This window comes from Salmo salar, chromosome ssa14 (genome assembly GCF_905237065.1).
Source record: "Salmo salar chromosome ssa14, Ssal_v3.1, whole genome shotgun sequence".
Lineage (NCBI taxonomy): Eukaryota > Metazoa > Chordata > Actinopteri > Salmoniformes > Salmonidae > Salmo > Salmo salar.
Window position 1 is genome coordinate 28,351,303 of NC_059455.1, and position 19,732 is coordinate 28,371,034.

At 44.2% G+C, this 19,732-nt stretch overlaps 1 protein-coding gene across 1 annotated transcript in view; it reads right to left on the reverse strand.

The window, feature by feature from the left end:
- LOC106569171 (cadherin-2) overlaps positions 1 to 19,732 on the reverse strand; it is a 112,957-nt gene that overhangs the window by 23,407 nt on the left and 69,818 nt on the right. Inside the window, exons 3-14 of the mRNA XM_014140224.2 lie at positions 18,476 to 18,696; positions 11,304 to 11,483; positions 10,167 to 10,322; positions 9,275 to 9,419; positions 8,718 to 8,890; positions 7,517 to 7,654; positions 6,813 to 6,998; positions 6,029 to 6,282; positions 5,477 to 5,619; positions 4,436 to 4,669; positions 3,261 to 3,494; positions 2,507 to 2,646 (exon numbers count right to left, since the gene is read on the reverse strand). Of these exons, the coding sequence (XP_013995699.1) occupies positions 2,507 to 2,646; positions 3,261 to 3,494; positions 4,436 to 4,669; positions 5,477 to 5,619; positions 6,029 to 6,282; positions 6,813 to 6,998; positions 7,517 to 7,654; positions 8,718 to 8,890; positions 9,275 to 9,419; positions 10,167 to 10,322; positions 11,304 to 11,483; positions 18,476 to 18,696 (2,204 nt within the window). The remainder of the gene's footprint in view (positions 1 to 2,506; positions 2,647 to 3,260; positions 3,495 to 4,435; positions 4,670 to 5,476; positions 5,620 to 6,028; positions 6,283 to 6,812; positions 6,999 to 7,516; positions 7,655 to 8,717; positions 8,891 to 9,274; positions 9,420 to 10,166; positions 10,323 to 11,303; positions 11,484 to 18,475; positions 18,697 to 19,732) is intronic.

A 19,732-nucleotide genomic window follows, 5' to 3' on the forward strand; every position in this document is an offset into this window, starting at 1 on the left:
AACAAACCTGCCAAGAGAGGGCCACCCACCAAAACTCAAGGACCAGGCAAGGAGGGCATTAACCAGAGAGGCAAAAAAGAGACCAAAGATAACCCTGAAGGAGCTGCAAAGCTCCACAGCGGAGATTGGAGTATCTGTCCATAGGACCACTTTAAGCCGTACACTCCACAGAGCAGGGCTTTATGAAAGAGTGGCCAGAAAAAAGACATTGCTTAAAGAAAAAAATAAGCAAACAAGTTTGGTGTTCGCCATAAGGCATGTGGGAGACTCCCCAAACATATGGAAGAAGGTAGTCTGGTCAGATTAAACTAAAATTGATATTTTTGGCCATCAAGGAAAACGCTGAAGCATGGTGGTGGCAGCATCATGCTATGGGGAAGTTTTTCATCGGCAGGGACTGGGAAACTGGTCAGAATTGAAGGAATGATGGTCAGAATTGAAGGAATGATGGATGGCGCTAAACACAGGGAAATTCCCGAGGTAAACCTGTTTCAGTCTTCCAAAGATTTGAGCCTGGGACGGAGGTTCATCTTCCTGCAGGACAATGACCCCAAGCATACTGCTGAAACAACACTTGAGTGGTTTAAGGGGAAACATTTAAATGTCTTGGAACTGCCTAGTCAAATCCCAGACCTCAATCCAACTGAGAATCTGTGGTATGACTTAAAGATTGCTGTACACCAGTGGAACACATCCAACTTGAAGGAGCTGGAGCAGTTTTGCCTTGAAGAATGGGCCAAAATCCCAGTGGCTAGATGTGCCAAGCTTATAGAAAAATACCCCAAGAGACTTGCAGCTGTAATTGCTGCAAAAGGTGGCTCTACAAAGTATTGACTTTGGGGGGTGAATGGTTATGTACGCTCAAGTTCAGTTTTTTTGTCTTATTTCTTGTTTGTTTCACAATAAAAAATATTTTGCATCTTCAAAGTGGTAGGCATGTTGAGTAAATCAAATGATGCAAATCCTCAAAAAATCTATTTTAATTCTAGGTTGTAAGGCAACAAAATAGGAAAAATGCCAAGGGGGGTGAATACTTTCGCATCCCACTATATAAACCATCTACTTGGGACAATCCAAATAAAGTGTTACCCACAGATGTACTTCAGTTTGAGACTGCATTTAAGTGCAGGCAGGGCTAAAAGAACACTCATCACGATTGAGTTTCTCTATCAACTTCCAAAACTTCCACAGAAGTTTCTGGAATTTTATGTTCTTTCTTCACCACATTATTCTCCACTTCCCACATGGCCAGTGAGCAAGGGGATGATCATCTGTCTCCTCTTGGTAGAATGAGTGCCACATGGACTAATAAAAACCCAGGTAATGGCAGTCAGCAACTAAAATAAAATACTTTGAGAGCGCCGAGCGGCCACTGCACTGACACTTCAATTTCCTCCCCAGCGGGAGAGATAGGGAGAACAGAGGTGAGGCATTATATAGTCCACATCACTGGGGCTGTATGGTTCATTTTTTACCCACAATACAACCCCGACGGACTGACTTCCAGATTTCATAGACAAGACCATTTCCTTCTGACGTCCATACCTCCTCCTCCCCCTAGCTCAAAATGGAAGCTTGTTTTCTTTTGATAAATATGAAATATGTTACCCTTCCTGCTTCTAAGGTCTTTGAGGAGTGTTATATCACAGTGTCTTCAGACATTACAGTTTGTGTGTGTGCTTCCCTGTGTGTGTGTGTGTGTGTGTGTGTGTGTGTGTGTGTGTGTGTGTGTGTGTGTGTGTGTGTGTGTGTGTGTGTGTGTGTGTGTGTGTGTGTGTGTGTGTGTGTGTGTGTGTGTGCTTCCGTGTGTGCACATCCTTATGCGTGTTTGCCTCTGTGTATGTGTGCCCGTGTGTATGTGTGTGTGTGCCGGTGTGTGAATGTGTGTCTGTTTGTGTGTGGGCCTGTTCGTGTGTGTGTGTGTGTGCCTGTGTGTGTGCATGTTCCCTCCTGCCCAATCATTGGTAGATGTGTAGATGGAGCTTCATTATAACACAGCAGCAGATGTCTGTCTCCCAATTACATTATCGCTGCAATAACCAGCCCTGAACACTACCTGGCCCAGTGTGTGGAGTCCATCACAAAATGGGCCCATGGCAAGAACACACTCCATTTGTTAATGATATTACCAGACATTTACGAAATGATTCCCTTGTATTAACTGGAGTTTATTACAACAAGTGCGGGTTAGTATTGTAAGTCATCTGATGTCTTGTGTGTGTTTTTGTGTTTGTGTGTGTATGAATGTGTGAGTGAGTGTGTGTGTGTGTGTGCCTGCACGTGTGTGTATGTTTGTGTGTGTGTGTGTGTGTGTGTGTGTGTGTGTGTGTGTGTGTGTGTGTGTGTGTGTGTGTGTGTGTGTGTGTGTGTGTGTGTGTGTGTGTGCACGCCTGCATGCATGTGTGTGTATATATGTTAGTGTGTGTGTGTGTGTGTGTGTGTGTGTGTGTGTGTGTGTGTGTGTGTGTGTGTGTGTGTGTGTGTGTGTGTGTGTGTGTGTCTCTACCTGGTCCTCTTCTCCTCCTCCCTCCTCGTCATACTTCAGGATGTTGTCTCTGACATCGTCCTCAGGGTCAATAAGCAGCTGCTTGGCCTGACGCTCCTTATCACGACGCTTCATCCACACCACAAACAACAACACAAGAACTACAGAGGAGGAATGGAAAGGGAGGCAAGGAGGGATCGAGAGAGAAAGATATAAAGAAATAAAAAGAGAGCAAAATATCCCATATTACAAAACATAAGATATTTTGCATACACATGTAAACCTTGCCACGAGACTGATCAGTGCTATCTATCTTTTGGGTAATTGAGAAATAATCTACTGCTATCTCTTGGGCATGACGTTGAGCTCCTTAATAATCCCTGCGGCTATGTTTAGGGATGGTAAGGGATGACATTTATCTTGTTTTGTACAGTGCCTTGCAAAAGTATTCATCCCCCTTGGGGTTTTTTCCTATTTTGTTGCATTACAACCTGTAATTTGAATTGATTTTTACTTGGATTTCATGCTTTGTTTCACAATAAAAAAATGTTTTGCATCAAAGTGGTAGGCATGTTGTGTAAATCCAATGATACAAACCCCCAAAAAATCTATTTTAATTGCAGATTGTAAAGCAACAAAATAGTAAAAATGCCAAGGGGGGTGAATACTTTCGCAAACCACTGTATGTGTGTGGTGGGTGGGGTGACGGCACTGGTGTCTGGTGTGTGTGTGTGTGCATGTGTGCACTGAGGCAAAGCGGCAGTGGGACACTCACTGAGCAGGATAATGATGCAGAGTAGGATGGCGATGATGGCGCCCGTGCCCAGCCCTGCAGCGACAATGTGCTGCTGGTCGGTGCAGTCCCCGTTGTGGTCACACTGACACACCTTGACACGCAGGTAGGATGTGTTGGACATGGGCAGGTTGCCAGAGTCAGTGATGATGATGGGGATCTCGTAGATGCCGCTTTCCAGGAAACCAATCTTCAGGCTCAACTGGGCAAAGTCACCTGGGGGTGGGAGGGAGTGGGGGAGGATGAGAGCGGGAGGGAGGGAGACGTAAAGGAAGAGAAAGAGAGAGAAATAGAAAAATGTTACTTAACACAAAACAACACTAACCTTACCTCTACATAACAAATCCAAGTGCAACTTTTTCATCTCTGAACTTATCTATATTGAGTACACAAATTAGATAACCAACTTATTACTACTGGGAAAAAAGCTTAACAGAACAGCATAACTTCCTATACCTGGAAGTTGCCAGCATATGTCATCCAAAATATGGTCAGGATTTATATTTATAATTTTATAAACCCACTGAAGACCTTTTAATAATGGCGCTTAGGCTAAACTCCCCCAGATCCTATAATCCATTTGGCTGTTATACTATTATGATATTTATTCACTGTGGTTTACACTCACAACATCTAACCACTAGCAACGCACAACAAATGAGTCATTCCTCTTTTTTTGTGTTAGCATAATTAGCATAATCAATTAGTGAGCTGCTTGATGAAGCGAAGGCCTGCTATTAATCTCTTTTATAGTACATTGTCTTCATTAAGGTCATGTGAGGAACCCACACTGAGAACACTGTCTAGTGTTATAGGTCACTGCACCTGGCCCTATGGAAAGCCTGAAACCACATGTCAACCCATGGACATGAAGCCATTACAGTACTGCCTCTAAGCCAGTGCCAAGCACATACAGTCCCAAACCCTACAGTGTTATTATCACCATCCAAATAACTAGGGCCACACGGTACTGGTGGTTCTCCATTTTCACTGGCAGTTGATTGATGAATGTCATTTATTGGCCAGAATGGCTCCTGGTGACCCAGGAGGACTAAATCGGTCTCTGATTACATGGGAAGAATGAAAACCAGAAGTACTGCCAACCCACAGGCCCAGGTATATTGATTAGCCCTCATTTTGTTATTGTTGTGTCTTACCACTGAGCCGTGTGATGGTCCAGTTTCTCTGTACGTCTGAGGGTCTGTTAGCCAGCTCGAATGCGAAGGGTCCGGCATTGGGGCTGAGGTCTCCGTCTAGCGCTGTGATGTTGAAGCCGTTGGGCTCAGGTTTCTCACACATCTCAGTCTCCTGGGGGTAGACGTGGGGCGCGTTGTCATTGATGTCCAGCAGGAAGATCTGCAGGGTGCCTGTACCGCTCGCCGGGGGGATGCCTGGACGGGACAACACATACAGACAGACAGGGACACACGCATGCACACACACGTACATTGATAAAAATATCGATTTTAACAAATCAACATAACGATAAGGGGAAATATATAACGAAGTGATCTGCCTCATTTTAATGCATGATGTCTCACTGCACTGTGGCAATGCATAAAGTCCTTATCCTGAGCCTGGTGCTTGGTGCTAAACTAGGGCATAGAGGAGCAGCAGCAGCCACCCTGCAGGGACAGGACCCCTCCAGACGGGGGGAGGGCAGAGGGTCTGGGTGTGTGATCTGAAGAGAGTGTGTCTTCCTGACGAAGGGGGAGGCCACAGGGTGAGAATACTAAAGCAGACAGACAGAGAAGAGCCTACTGTCGCTGCCTTAGCCCCGGAGCCCCAGAGCCTCAGCTCCTCTATGTATTCATGGGGCTAAGAGGATTTTTTGCCATTCAGGCCACGCTCAAAGGAGCTAGTCATCCAATCCTAACCTATTAATGCTGAGAAAACTCTATATTGGGTGAGTTTAAGCCCATTGGCCTGTGCTGTGCTCCGTGGAACAGGCTAAACCTGAACAGAGGTAAATCCAGTCAGGGAAGGAGAGAGGTGAACACGTCCACAGTGTGGCTGTTTAGTCTGGGCTGGCTCGGAAACATTTCCTTCAACAGGGTGGCTTTTGCTACATTGATGTCAGGGACAATGTTAACCTTGAACAAGGTAGCTGTGTTTGACATTTTTGCTTGCTAAAAACAATATTCTCCTAGGTTACTTGTGGGAAGCAGATATTAGAGCCTGGTGGCTAAGCTACGTACCGCTGTCAGAGGCTAGGAAGGTGGCGCTGTACATGTTGTCCTTCACGTAGGGCGATTCACGGTCCAGGACGGCGATGGTTGTGATGTGCCCGGTGTTAGGGTCGATTCTCAGCCAGTTGGCTGGGTCTGAGAGCCTGGTGTATCTGAGAATACAAAGGACGAGTCAAAAGAGAATCATTGCGCTCTCCCAGAAGCTTGGTTGGTGCGTAAAACCCGCAAATTCAGACAAACAAAAAGGTGTAATGGGTCCGCACTCAAAAAGATGTCGCATAAAGCTTACTTCCTTATTCTACTTTTTAAAATTATTTTCACTGCATCAGGCTTCACAGCCTTCTTCAGTGTGGACATTTACAGAGTACGAGGAAAGCTTACAGAAGATACAAGACAACCTTACATGTTACTTTTTCTCTCATGCAGACATGTAAATTTAAGGCTAAAGGTGTTGAATGTTCAGTAAAAGGGAGTATTTTCATTGACATAATGCCAGTCAGTGCTTTGAGCAAACTGTATGAAAAATTCTGCATGAATACAGCTATTTAGTGTCATTACTACCTAATGGTCTGCTGCATGAATCTATCAGGGTCCTGTGCTGTGAAGGTGGTTAGTGCTGATTCTGGTTGCATCCCCTCCTCCAGCTTGATGAGTTTGGGGTTGGGGTCAAAGTTAGGGCTCTCGTTGACATCGATGACCCTGATGGAGACCGTGGCGGTGGACTGGCGAGGGGAGTGGATGCCCCGGGCGAGGGACACCTCGTTCACCGCTACCACCGTCAACACGTACGTCCTGCTGATCTCATAGTCGATTGGCTGTAGGGAGGAAACCAACAGTATATAAGTGTGTTCCATTGAGTGTAAGAGAATGGATGGATAAAGTATTCATTCTGTTTTTCTTGATCAGTAAAATATTATTATTATTTTTCTAATGCCATAAGACAAAGAGCCCAGGAGAAGACAGCTAGGAGCAACTGTAGCTAGTTCTACAACTGTTGACCAATTAGTCTTCAATTGCTATACATACACACACACACACACACACACACACACACACACACACACACACACACACACACACACACACACACACACACACACACACACACACACACACACACACACACACACACACACACACACACACACACACACAGGGTTAAATAAAACAGTTGACATGCACCTTTGCTCTCTCTGCTATAGATAACTCCTACAGCTTACATACATAGAAGGCATTATAAACTATTAATTTAATCTTTAAGAGCTGTCTTCGTTATTCATGGTCAGTGGCTCCTAGGGGAGATGGGGGGGTGGATTGAGTCTGAGGGGGTACTAGCCAGTCTCACCTTGACAACAGTTACCAGGCCCTCGTTAGTGGTGGGATCGGTTGGCACGGAGAACCTGCCGGTGGGGTCGCCCCCGGTGATCTTGTAGACGGTGTTCCAGGCTGGCGTGTTGGGCTGGTCTTTGTCTGTCACCGTTAGGTTGGCCACGATGACATTCACCCGGTTCTCAGGCACCTCTCCAAAGAACTACATGAATAAAAGATTGGGGATGGGACAGAGAGCAGTTAGAGAGCAGTTAGACATACTGCTGCGCCAGTGGAAAACACAGGCTCTGTGCTCCAGTACTACACTCCCGACATTTCAGGTAAATAAATGTCCACAGCAACTTATCATGTTATCTTCACCATCTCGGTCTGATAGAAAAACAATACACTTACATTACACAGAGGGGAAGCATCTCTCACAAATACATTCAGCACCTTTCTCAGCTCTCCTCTCCTCTGCTCTCGCTCATCTCCTCTCTTTGTCTGCCTGATGTACTTAGGGTATCAGTACTTACATGTGTCAACATCTGGACGGAGTAGGACAGAACAGCAAACGGATGGCTGGCTAACAGCTAATCTTTATGCCATCTGAAATGCTCTGCAAGCAAGGCTGAGTGTGTGCTATGTGTGGGTTAAGTACATATAGACAGTGTGACAGTGCTATGACCGTAACACACAGTGTGGTGTAGTACATGGATGTGAAGCTGTGTTCTTTCTCACCGTCTCTGCAGTGAACTCCGGTGGGTTGTCATTGATGTCCGTGACTTTGATGACGGCGGTGGCGGTGTTGGAGAGACCGTACATGGGGTTGCCCTCCATGTCTGTGGCCTGGATGATCAACGTGTACTGAGGAACTTTCTGCAAGAAGAAAAACATGTTGGAAAATAATTAACTATGTATGCGAACAACACCTAAACCCTTGTGTTGAGCCTTACGTGTAGGTTGAATCTTACATAAACTAAAATAATGATCATTTTCAATTTCTCTACATTATTAAGTTCAATTTCTCTTATCCTAACAACCTAATATCTGTCAAACCACAATGAGGAGGTTGAGGAACCCTAGTTATTCTCACAATGATCAAGTCCACATCCTTTCCCAGTGGAGAGAGAAATGATCTATAGAAGTCTGCTTGCTGTGGGAGTGCAACACTTCCACATTTCCACTCTGTGTAGCATCATGGTGCATGATGGGTAATCCCACTGTAATAAATTACTCCCTTCACATTAAAAGACACTCAAGTGACTAGGTAATGAGAATCGGGCAAATTACTTTCACGGTGGCAACTGCCGTACATATAACAGCTATAACAGTGGCCCCAGGGGTGAACTTGATATAGCAGGCCAGCTAGCCAGATTGCCCTCGCCAGAATTGCACCAACTGGCTTTGTTTCTCCCCCTCAACTTGTGTATTTGTTTCGTCAATTCCATCCAGTATAAGCAAGACCATCGCCATGCAATTAAATAGGAGAGTGTTACCATTAATAGCAACGGGGAGAAAAAGAAACATTTATCTGCTCAATGATGCATGTTGCCTCCTTGTTAGAGGCAATAAGTATGAAGTGGGCGATGAGTCCATTTCTGGGCTCCGTTGGTAAAATGGTAATCAGTCATGCTTAGCGAGCTTAATTAGTTTTGAGACACAGTGAAGATTATCATCAGCAAAAACAACCCAAAACTACATTGTTCTGTTTGTTTTCAAATCTGTATCTGCAATCCACAGCTCATTTAGGTAAACAAAGGAAAGGATGTCTTGACTTATGCATGTTCGAGGAGTGCTGTGCAGCAATGAGGAGCACACATGAATTAATGTGATAAATGGCTATGATACTGGGACTGTAACCTTAATGCTACTGCATTGGGGGTTTAATAGGCACACATATGCGCGTACACACGCATACACAAACTCCTGTATTGCGTACCTCTCTGTCCAGGCCGGCTGCGACGGTAATGATGCCTCCTGTCTTATTGTTGATGGTGAACATGTTGGATGTCGGGCTCTCAGGATTCTGGGATACGATCTTGTAGCGCAGCATCCCATTGGCTGTTTTGGGGTCATCTTTGTCAACAGACGTTACCGTCATAACAAAGGTCCCTGAGTGATGACAAGACAGACAGAAGATGCAAATAGGGGATTTAACAAGGGTTTTTAAAATAGTATGACCTTGTTTTATTTCAGTACTGCATTTAATGTACCTACAGTCATTAAACTACTTCCCTTTTATGAGGATCCATTGACTAATATGGAGCACAGTCAAAACATAGCCCCCAAAAAACTTTGGCTTTGTCTGAAATGTTGACAAAGCACTTCCACAAGAGAATACATTCTATTGGCAGAGATCTTATCCATATCGAACAGCAGCAAAATTAACAAAATGATTACTCCCTGTGATTAATCAATGCTGTTTTATCTAGTGATAGTTTAGTGGCACCGAAGGCCAGAGGATAGGAAGGCTGGGAGGTTGGTCTTGGCCACTACCTGGTTTCGAGCCCTCAGGGATGGTGCCGTTCCATATCTGATGGATGAACTCTGGCCGGTTGTCGTTCATGTCAATCACATTGATTACAATGTCGATGGGGCTCTCTACTTGGTTACCATTCAGATCCACAGCATGGGCTCTCAGCTGGAGGGAGACACCAGAGAGATATCAGCACTCAGCTGACTGTGGTGGACACATGCATACACATGCATGCAAGAACCAAACAATAAACATTCAGCAAAAACACTTACATTTGCCTGAGCAGAACTTTGGCATTGCAATGGCTCTCTTACTTCAGCTATTTCCAATTATAGAAAAAAAATAAACCCAGAAATGTGCCTTTCAATACTGTTAATGCTTGTTTGTTCACAGTGCAGCGCTTCGAGCGATGCCTGCTCCATTATACCTTCATTACAAACCTGCAATTTATAGTTTTTTTCTGTCTGCCCACTGTCTAATACAAGTCTCACGCTGACTACCAAGGGAACCTTGAACACATGCCAGACAGCCTCCTAGAGTATGCAGACAATGTATTAGCCAAAGAGGACACATACCTCTGGATAAAGAATGCTTAATGCTTGGTACACTGTTTAGAAACCTTTTACTGTAACTGTTCAGAATGTCTGCTCTGTTTCTCCTATTCACTGAACTGCACAAGGCCAAGCTTCTCTCTCTATCACTTAAAGTGAATGCACATCACTTTAGGTGGTGCTGAACCAAAGAAAGCTTGAGATGAATAGGACCCGCAGACACTATTGCTCCACCTTACCGTTATTTGGCTAGAAAATAACAATGTTTTGATCCAAAGTGGATCTTGACTTTGTCAGTATGTGTGGTCCTAATCATCTCCTCTCTTTCACGTAGACCCATGTGTGTGTGTATGAGACTTACATGGAAGTTGGAAATGTGTTCTCTGTCCAGGGGTTTCATGACGGACAGCTCTCCAGAGATGGGGTGGATGATGAAGATGCCAGTGGGCGGCTGGTCAGCTCCGGGTCCAGTCACACTGTACCTCAGGGAGCGGTTCTTGTCATTGTCCGACCGGATCTGTTTCAGAACCCAAAAGTACGTTGGTCAACGATCAATAATCAATTGTGGGTATATATACTGTTCAGAATTCTACTTAAAATAATGATGTTATGGCAGGGGTATGTATCGGTGTTGGTGTGTTGCCCCGCGCTAGAGTCCCGTTGGTGAGTGGTACAGACAGATCTTCCTCCCTTGCGTGTGTGTATGTGTCTAAACTATATGCGAGTGTGATGTATTTGAGCCTCTATGTCTTCCCTGGCCTGTCTATCTCTACCCATAAGCCTTGGTATCCATGGTGTGTCTGGATGGTGCCTGGTGCCTCTCCCTTATGTCATCCATTAAACTCAGCCCCTTAATGCTTCTGGATTAAATATAATACATACAGAAAGTATATACTGGATTTAGCACTATGTCAGGATCCAGTAGGCTTATGTTGAGAAAGGATATACTTCTTAACTGACATGAGAAGGATAGCCAGTCCTCCATCATTCATATCCACCCACCCCCTGCCCCTTGAGCACATGATAAAGTGAGGATAATATCTCAACAGGAAACCTGAGGGAAACAAGCCACTGGAGGGCTCTTTGTCCTTTTCACTCTCATCTCTAAAGCTACATAATAGCAGGAACATTCATAGTGACGGCTTGCCTGACTGGGAGAGGGAAATCAGATACTTTAGCACAAGCACTTGACCTTTCAGGACGTGGAGTCAATATGGTGGTGGATTGAGTGATAATGCTGGTAGAACAGAAATGACCGGTCCAAAATCTGCTGCTGCTCCACAGAACCATGAAGCTCAGAATAAGAGCACCGTCTCCTTTCAGGTTGTGGATAACCGGTGTGATAGGTGTGTGTGTGTGTGTGTGTGTGTGTGTGTGTGTGTGTGTGTGTGTGTGTGTGTGTGTGTGTGTGTGTGTGTGTGTGTGTGTGTGTGTGTGTGTGTGTGTGTGTGTGTGTGTGTGTGTGTGTGTGTGTGTGGCTATGTGTGTGGCGTCTTACCCGGACCAGGTCCTGGGGGAACTCTCCTCTGGAGTTCTCTGGGACGTTGATTGGGGGGATTACCCAGTCCCTTTTCATGCGTTTGAGCTGGCCCACGGAGCTGCTGTCTGTCTGCCGCGATGGGAACCAGATCTCCTGGAGACCCTGGGACAGAGCTGGGGGAGCTGGGATATCTTGGACCTGGAGGAGAGAAATAACATCTGTTTACCAACTTGACACATGTAAAAACCAATGGCTTTAGGTAGACTTTTTATACAGTAGCCAGAAGACAAATTATCTTTACCTACCAATGAAGTTATGGAAATAATTCAAGAGAATGCAAATTCTTGACAGCCTAAAACAGTTTATTGGTAATATCATTTTACATGCTTTGTTAATATCAAACGTTTACATGCTTGCAAGAATAATGATTTCCTTAATAATCCTGTTTACATGGACACATCTGAAATCAGGCTACCTGATAGGACTGATAAATGCAGAAAATTGGCAATCAAAATAAACGTTCACTCAGGCATAACATGCACAGATCAAATACACAGCTTGAATTCAGATTAAGGTGTTTATATTTCCTAATACTTCCAAAGATTGCTCAGAAAACCAGGTGTTTTAATCGGTGTATGCTGACTTCGATTATGACCTTAGGATGTTTACATGACTAAAGCTATACTCGACCTACTGCCATAATCACTTTAATATCGAATTATTAGTGTGCATGTAAACATACTCATTGAACTATACCAGCTAGAGGACCGAACATAGGAGGGGGGAGGCTTTTTGATGTGGTCATATTATATTTTTGAGAATTCAGTGAAGGCTAACATTGCCTTCATACAGTGAGGTAAAAAAGTATTTGATCCCCTGGTGACTTTGTACGTTTGCCCACTGACAAAGAAATGGTCAGTCAATAATTTTAATGGTAGGTTTATTTGAACAGTGAGAGACAGAATAACAACAACAAAAATCCAGAAAAACGCATGTTAAAAATATTATAAATTGATTAGCATTTTAATGAGGGAAATAAGTATTTGACCCACTCTCAATCAGAAAGATTTCTGGCTCCCAGGTGTCTTTTATACAGGTAACGAGCTGAGATTAGGAGCACACTCTTAAAGGGAGTGCTCCTAATCTCAGCTTCTTACCTGTATAAAAGACACCTACCCACAGAAGCAATCAATCAATCAGATTCCAAACTCTCCACCATGGCCAAGACCAAAGAGCTATCCAAGGATGTCAGGGACAAGATTGTTGACCTACACAAGGCTGGAATGGGCTACAAGACCATTGCCAAGCAGCTTGGTGAGAAGGTGACAACAGTTGGTGCGATTATTCGCAAATGGAAGAAACACAAAAGAACTGTCAATCTCCCTCAGCCTGGGGCTCCATGCAAGATCTCACCTCGTGGAGTTGCAATGATCATGAGAACGGTGAGGAATCAGCCCAGAACTACACGGGAGGATCTTGTCAATGATCTCAAGGCAGCTGGGACCATAGTCACCAAGAAAACAATTGGTAACACACTACGCCGTGAAGGACTGAAATCCTGCAGCGCCCGCAAGGTCCCCCTGCTCAACATTTTACATTTACATTTTAGTCATTTAGCAGACGCTCTTATCCAGAGCGACTTACAGTAGTGAATGCATACATTTCATACATTTAAAAAAAATATACATTTTTTTTTTGTACTGGCACCCCATGGGAATCAAACCCACAACCCTGACATTGCACACACCATGCTCTACCAACTGAGCCACAGGGAAGAAAGCACATATACATGCCTGTCTGAAGTTTGCCAATGAACATCTGAATGATTCAGAGGACAACTGGTTGAAAGTGTTGTGGTCAGATGAGACCAAAATGGAGCTCTTTGGCATCAACTCAACTCGCCGTGTTTGGAGGAGGAGGAATGCTGCCTATGACCCCAAGAACACCATCCCCACCGTCAAACATGGAGGTGGAAACAATATGCTTTAGGGGTGTTTTTCTGCTAAGGGGACAGGACAACTTCACCGCATCAAAGGGACGATGGACAGGGCCATGTACCGTCAAATCTTGGGTGAGGCAGGGCATTGAAAATGGGTCGTGGATGGGTATTCCAGCATGACAATGACCCAAAACAAGGCAACAAAGGAGTGGCTCAAGAAGAAGCCCATTAAGGTCCTGGAGTGGCCTATCCAGTCTCCAGACCTTAATCCCATAGAAAATCTGTGGAGGGAGCTGAAGGTTCGAGTTGCCAAAAGTCAGCCTCGAAACCTTAATGACTTGGAGAAGATCTGCAAAGAGGAGTGGGACAAAATCCCTCCTGAGTTGTGTGCAAACCTGGTGGCCAACTACAAGAAACATCTGACCTCTGTGATTACCAAGAAGGGTTTTGCCACCAAGTACTAAGTCATGTTTTGCAGAGGGGTCAAATACTTATTTCCCTCATTAAAATACAAATCATTTTATAATATTTTTGACAAGCGTTTTTCTGTTTTTTTGTGTTGTTATTCTGTCTCTCACTGTTCAAATAAACCTACCATTAAAATTATAGACTGATCATTTCTTTGTCAGTGGATAAACGTACAAAATCAGCAGGGGATCAAATACTTTTTTCCCTCACTGTATGTGTGATGATGTTTTTGAACAGCCTCTCTTTCCAGGCTCTCTTCTCCATGGCTGAGAATGAGAGTAGTGTTTGAGATTCTTTGTCGAGGATAGTACTGTAGCCCCTCAGTTAGCTTTAAATCACAGACCTCCTCTCATGTTCTGATAAAAGCAGCATGCACGCACAGGCACACACACAAACAGGCACACACACACACAAACAGGCACGCACAGGCACACACACACACACACACACACACACACACACACACACACACACACACACACACACACACACACACACACACACACACACACACACACACACACACACACACACAGGCTTCTAAAATGGATGTGCCATCCTCCCTTGGCTGTAATGAAAGTGATTTGAAACAAAGCAGGATGGTACCTGCAAGCCAGACTCTATATAGCCAGATGGCTCCATTTGCCTTCGCTGTTCCACAGAGAGAGAGACTGTTGGGAGAGAGACCCAAGTAGCGCCAGAGAAGTCACAATAACCTTGAATGCCCGATAGAAAATGTAAACAAGACGCTGGCAAACTTAGGTAGAACAGTCATCCTGCAGAACAGTCATGCTTCAGAAAGTCCCTTCTTAACTCTCTCTCGTCCGTCTGTAATTACTGATCATCAATTTGTTACACAATATCCAAAGTACTAAAACTAGCCTAAAGCCAGAGTCTGTGCAAACAGCCAAATTAATTACAGTTTTGCCACGTTACAACACGAGCCCCATCCCACGCAGCCTCACCAAGCACGCAGCCCCTCCCTGACCATCTGCGGAGTTGTCGGAGCGCCTCCACTAATCATGTTTGAAATCCGATTATGCTGCTTTCACACATTTGAAATGCAGAGAGGCAAGCGGACAGATAGCGGGGAACATGCATCAGAAATATCTATTACCCTATTAAACCAAAGGAGAGAGTGAGAGCGGTAATTATTTCTGACCTGTCGGCTGGAATGATGAATGGTGTGGAGGGTTTGCTTAGCAGTCTCAGCCCCAGCACAGTCACATCTATCTATCTCTGGAGAGTACTGGAGGTCTCTCTGCCCCCTACATCCTCTGACTGCTAGACTACACTTCAGTATCCCTGAGAGCTTGGGAGTGTTTGTGTACTGTGTGTGAGAGAGAGAGATTGTGGCTTTGTGTGTGTGTGTGTGTGTGTGTGTGTGTGTGTGTGTGTGTGTGTGTGTGTGTGTGTGTGTGTGTGTGTGTGTGTGTGTGTGGGTGTGGCTATAGACAAGTACAAAATCGCCCTCTCTAAAGCCTAGGGTAGGTCTTGGTTTTCAGCCTGACTCTTGTGGTGATGTTTATGCTGATGGTCGTGGTGGTGGTGGAGGTAGGGAAGGTCACCCTAGGCTTTAGAGAGGGCGATTTTGAACTTGTCTATAGCCACACACACAGATAGATAGATATATGTGACTGTGCTGGGGCTGAGACTGCTAAGCCAAAGGTTACTTTTTCATTGATTAAAACATTCCCCTAGGGCCGATGCGTTCGCAGTGTTTGCTAATATAGCATCTAACCGCTGATGTGATTATGGATCACATGATGATGATTCATGACAATCATTGCATTGGAGAGAGAACCACATAAGCACACCAGTGTTTCCCCTATATTCATTTAACAATGGCGGGCAGCTGCTGCTAAATTGTGACCAGCTCTTCCGAAAAACATGATGTATTTGGTCAAACTTTTTCAGTGTCAACTTAAACGACTAAAACCAGATATAAAGTATGTAGAAATTATAATGGAGCTATATTGTTTGATAAGTTATTATTTGGGTATGAGTTAACATAATATGAACTTTTAAAAGTGAGATTTTCAATGGACAGTTACTTTAAAACTGTTCATTTTCTCTCAGCCCCATGGCAAAATGTGTAGAATTGCAGGAAATTAGCTTTAAAACAGGAACATTTTGTCTCAGCAGAGGAGGGCATCAAACTATTTTTGTCATAGACCACGTCATTGGCCACGTCCACTACCAACCCCCCAACCCCTCCCACCCCCCTTCACTAACTTTGCCACCTCTGCTAAAAAATGTCCTAGGGGAAACCCTGACACGTGGCCCAATAAACTGGTGAGATTGACTTCTATATTCTATCATAGATTTGATTGCTACCAATGTTCCCTCTAAACAGTGCGCGGGCGCACAGTAGCCCGAGACTGCCGCGTAGCTCCAATGGACTGCCGTGCAGAATAAATACTGTATCAACCCACAAAGAGAAGCCCTAGATTAAACTTCACTAAACTTTTTAGAGTGTTCCCTGTTAGTTAACACAATCAACGTTTCACTTTACTGTGGCAATTGTGATCGAATCAACTCAATATTAGCCACTTTCAATGCAACATCCCGAAACAAAACAAACTATGCAAGAGATTTTGTTGTAGGCAGAATGCATTGGAGTAGGATTCTATTGCATTGACACGCACCACACAGCTCGTACTCTACACAGACCGTGCGGCATAACTAATCAGAGCTGCAGTAGGCCTATATGCAAATAGACCATATATGGATCTGTGCCATTTACTTTGACCTGGACAGTGTTTACAGCAGGACATGCGTTTGTTTTGAGATCAAAGCGAGAGCTGCGTGTAGCCACGTGTGCACATTTTGTTCACATCCTTTGGTAGTTAGTGAGTCATTACCCCAGTTATAGATCATTTGTAGTCATCAATAGGGGAGGGATTGCTTCCTACAGGAGCACAAAATGTGTACATTTCTAGACATCTTTCAAAAGCAAGTCAGATAAAGAGCTTTTTTTATGTCTTAAAGGGGCAATGTTGCATTTTGAGACAGGCTTAAATAAGCTAAATAGCTAATAGGCAGAGGGTAGCATCATTTGTCTGATTCTCTGTAATAATGGTATGGAAATAATAATGCATTTTATTTTGTAAAGTGTTTTCTTGCATTAAACATCACCACCATTTTCAGTCACCTCCTTGTCAATTGTTTTTGATGATAGGACACTCTGGTGTGCCTAGATTATGGTTAAATAGCCTACATGGCAACTGTTAAAACTGTAACTTAAAGCGGGTACAGCCTCAGTGTTCACAGTAAACACCCGCTGGAAGTTGCACAGAATTTTCACAAAGTTCAAGCAGACCTGCAATTTGCTCAGTGATGAGAAAAATTAGAGGGAACATTGATTACTACCATAATCATCCAGGCCAAAGCAACAACTGTCCATACAATCACATAGAAAACAACACAGACATCTAGGGTCAATCAGAGTCGTCTAAAATGGACATGATTACCCATGATGGTCTTCCTATTTCTATTTAAAAGCTACTGTGGCCAATCCCCTTGTTTATCTGGCCTGGACAAGTGTACACTTCTCTTTAAATGAGTGGCACGTGTGACCAATGGTGTTATTAGAATCACATACCTGCAGGAGTCACTGTGGTAAATGAGCATCAGTGCCCTAACAATGCTGTTTTAAAAACTCTCACTAAATCATCCCCTGTAGAAGTTTAATTTGAAACCACAAAATGCCTTCATTGTTGCTGCTGCTGCTGTTGGCCCACTGCACTCACACCAATTTGACATAACTGTAAAAATGTGCGTTTAATCTGGAGGCTTATAAAAGAATGCACTTGCCTTTTATGTGATGTTTCGGAGAGGTGCTTTTGAAATGGGCAGCTAATTTGTTCTGTATATGACTGGAGGAAAAGACAATGTATTTTCAGATGGTGTCTTGGTTGAACAAAGAGGCTCATTGTGCTGTACTTAAAAGGCATTCATTAACAATAAGAGTCCACAATGTATGAAGATCAGACAATGCAGACTTCAATAATTCAACCTAAAAATTGGAGAGAGAGATAGAGCAAGACAGAGAGTTTAAATGTGAGTCTGTGCACTCTAGCCAATTAACACCATTCCAGCTAGTGAGAAAGAAAGACTTTCACAGGTTATGACCATTGAACTGAACAGAAACACATAATCCAGTACTGAGAATGAGGCTAGAAATACGTTTGAGCCTTGTTTCTCCTCATCTCCCTGTTCTCTCTCTCAATTACACACTTGATTACATAACCACATCACACGGCCTCTCTCATCTACAGAACATTGACTGAATGGCAGGATCTTTGAAGCCTAGAGACAGATGCTCCCTGTTCTCTGAATCACCACTAGGGGTGCACTGCAATGCACTCCCCTCTGGTTGGATGACAAAGATACAGCCATAAACATCGCCGCTGCCGCCACAAGGAAGCTGATTGAAATCAGTCTTTATGAGGAGCTATTCTGCATCTGTTGTGTGTGGCGCCGCTACTCACTGACCGTGTTGAGTATATGATTGTGCTCCCCTTTAAATTGACACATTACGTTTTAATTAGCAAGCATCCATCCCAGTCTCCCGGAACACCTGCTACAATTTAGGGAACAAATCATCTGTGAATGCTCCGGCACGGCTAATACGAGGAAGGAATTAGATGCCGGGGCGGAATTGGAATTAGAACATTCCACATTCCAGAATGCTACCCGAAGTCACAAATAATCAAGAAACATTAGAGAGAGAGAGGAGAGGGTGGAAAAGAGAGGATGTGTGCGGAGGTGTTGGACGTACCTGTTGGCTCTGGCCTATAGGGGGTGTTAATCTCACTTGGGTCTGCCATTGCTGCTGATTGGTCTCGTCCCTGGCCACGATCACGAGGGGCACCGCCCGGAGGGTGGACACGGTCAAGGGCCTGAGGGCGTAGACCACCCCGTCAGCCTCTATATGGAAGTCGGACGGGTTACTGCACTCGAACTGCACCAGTCCACCTTGGCCGCAGTTCACAAACTTCACTGTAAGAGAGAAGGAGAGAAGAGACAGAACATGAGATTGAAGCTGAGGCAACCAGGGAGAGAGAGACAGAAAGACAGTGAGTAGACACTCAGACAGACAGATGCACATCCAGATAGACAGGGACCCTCCTCCCACACCACTCCCAGACTGTGTGGTATAGTCCACAAAGGTTCTCCAATTCCTCCTAAAACTCATACATAATGTATTTCAAGCTGTGCCCCAAAAGTATTGTTTAAAACTGGTGCAGTAGAAAGAGAGAAGGAGAATGTGAGAGAAAAGAGAAAAAGAAAGAAAGCAAAAGGGAAATGATACACCCCTGAAGGGCACTTGCTGAATCACACCGAATATATCTAAAATACCCAAACATTGTTTTTTAAAACTGATGTGCCAATTAGACTGTGGCTAAATGCATTGTTGTGTCTGGGTAAATAGAAGCACCAGCTTAAATAAATAAGAGAGGAATCATTTACATAGGTTCCAGACTTTTTCTAATGCTTTAAGCTCAAGACGTTGCATGCCAGCTTCTCCCCAATAACAAACATGGATGCTTTGCCGTGGTCGGCTAGCAATCCTGACTCTCAGGGAGTGAGAAGTGTGTGATGTTTATTTCATCAGTGTGTACACATACATATACACACAGCTGTAGTGACACACACACACACACACACATACACAGCTCCCTGGAGCTCTAGTACACAGTCCCAGAGCAATTCAGTGGCAGTGGTCTAACATTGGTTCATGTTTCAGGTGAGTGACAGTGCATCTCAAACACCACACCTACACACACACACACACACACACACACACACACACACACACACACACACACACACACACACACACACACACACTTCTACACGTTTAAACACACATAAACAAACGTCTATGCACACACACACAGAGAGAGAACAGAAAAACAGCCAGACATACAGATAATACTGAAACTCCTCCAAGCTAAAGAGATCAGATGTAAAGATATATAATTTCTGTGTAGGCTGCGCCGATGCCATTTTAAATTATTAAACCAAACGGCAA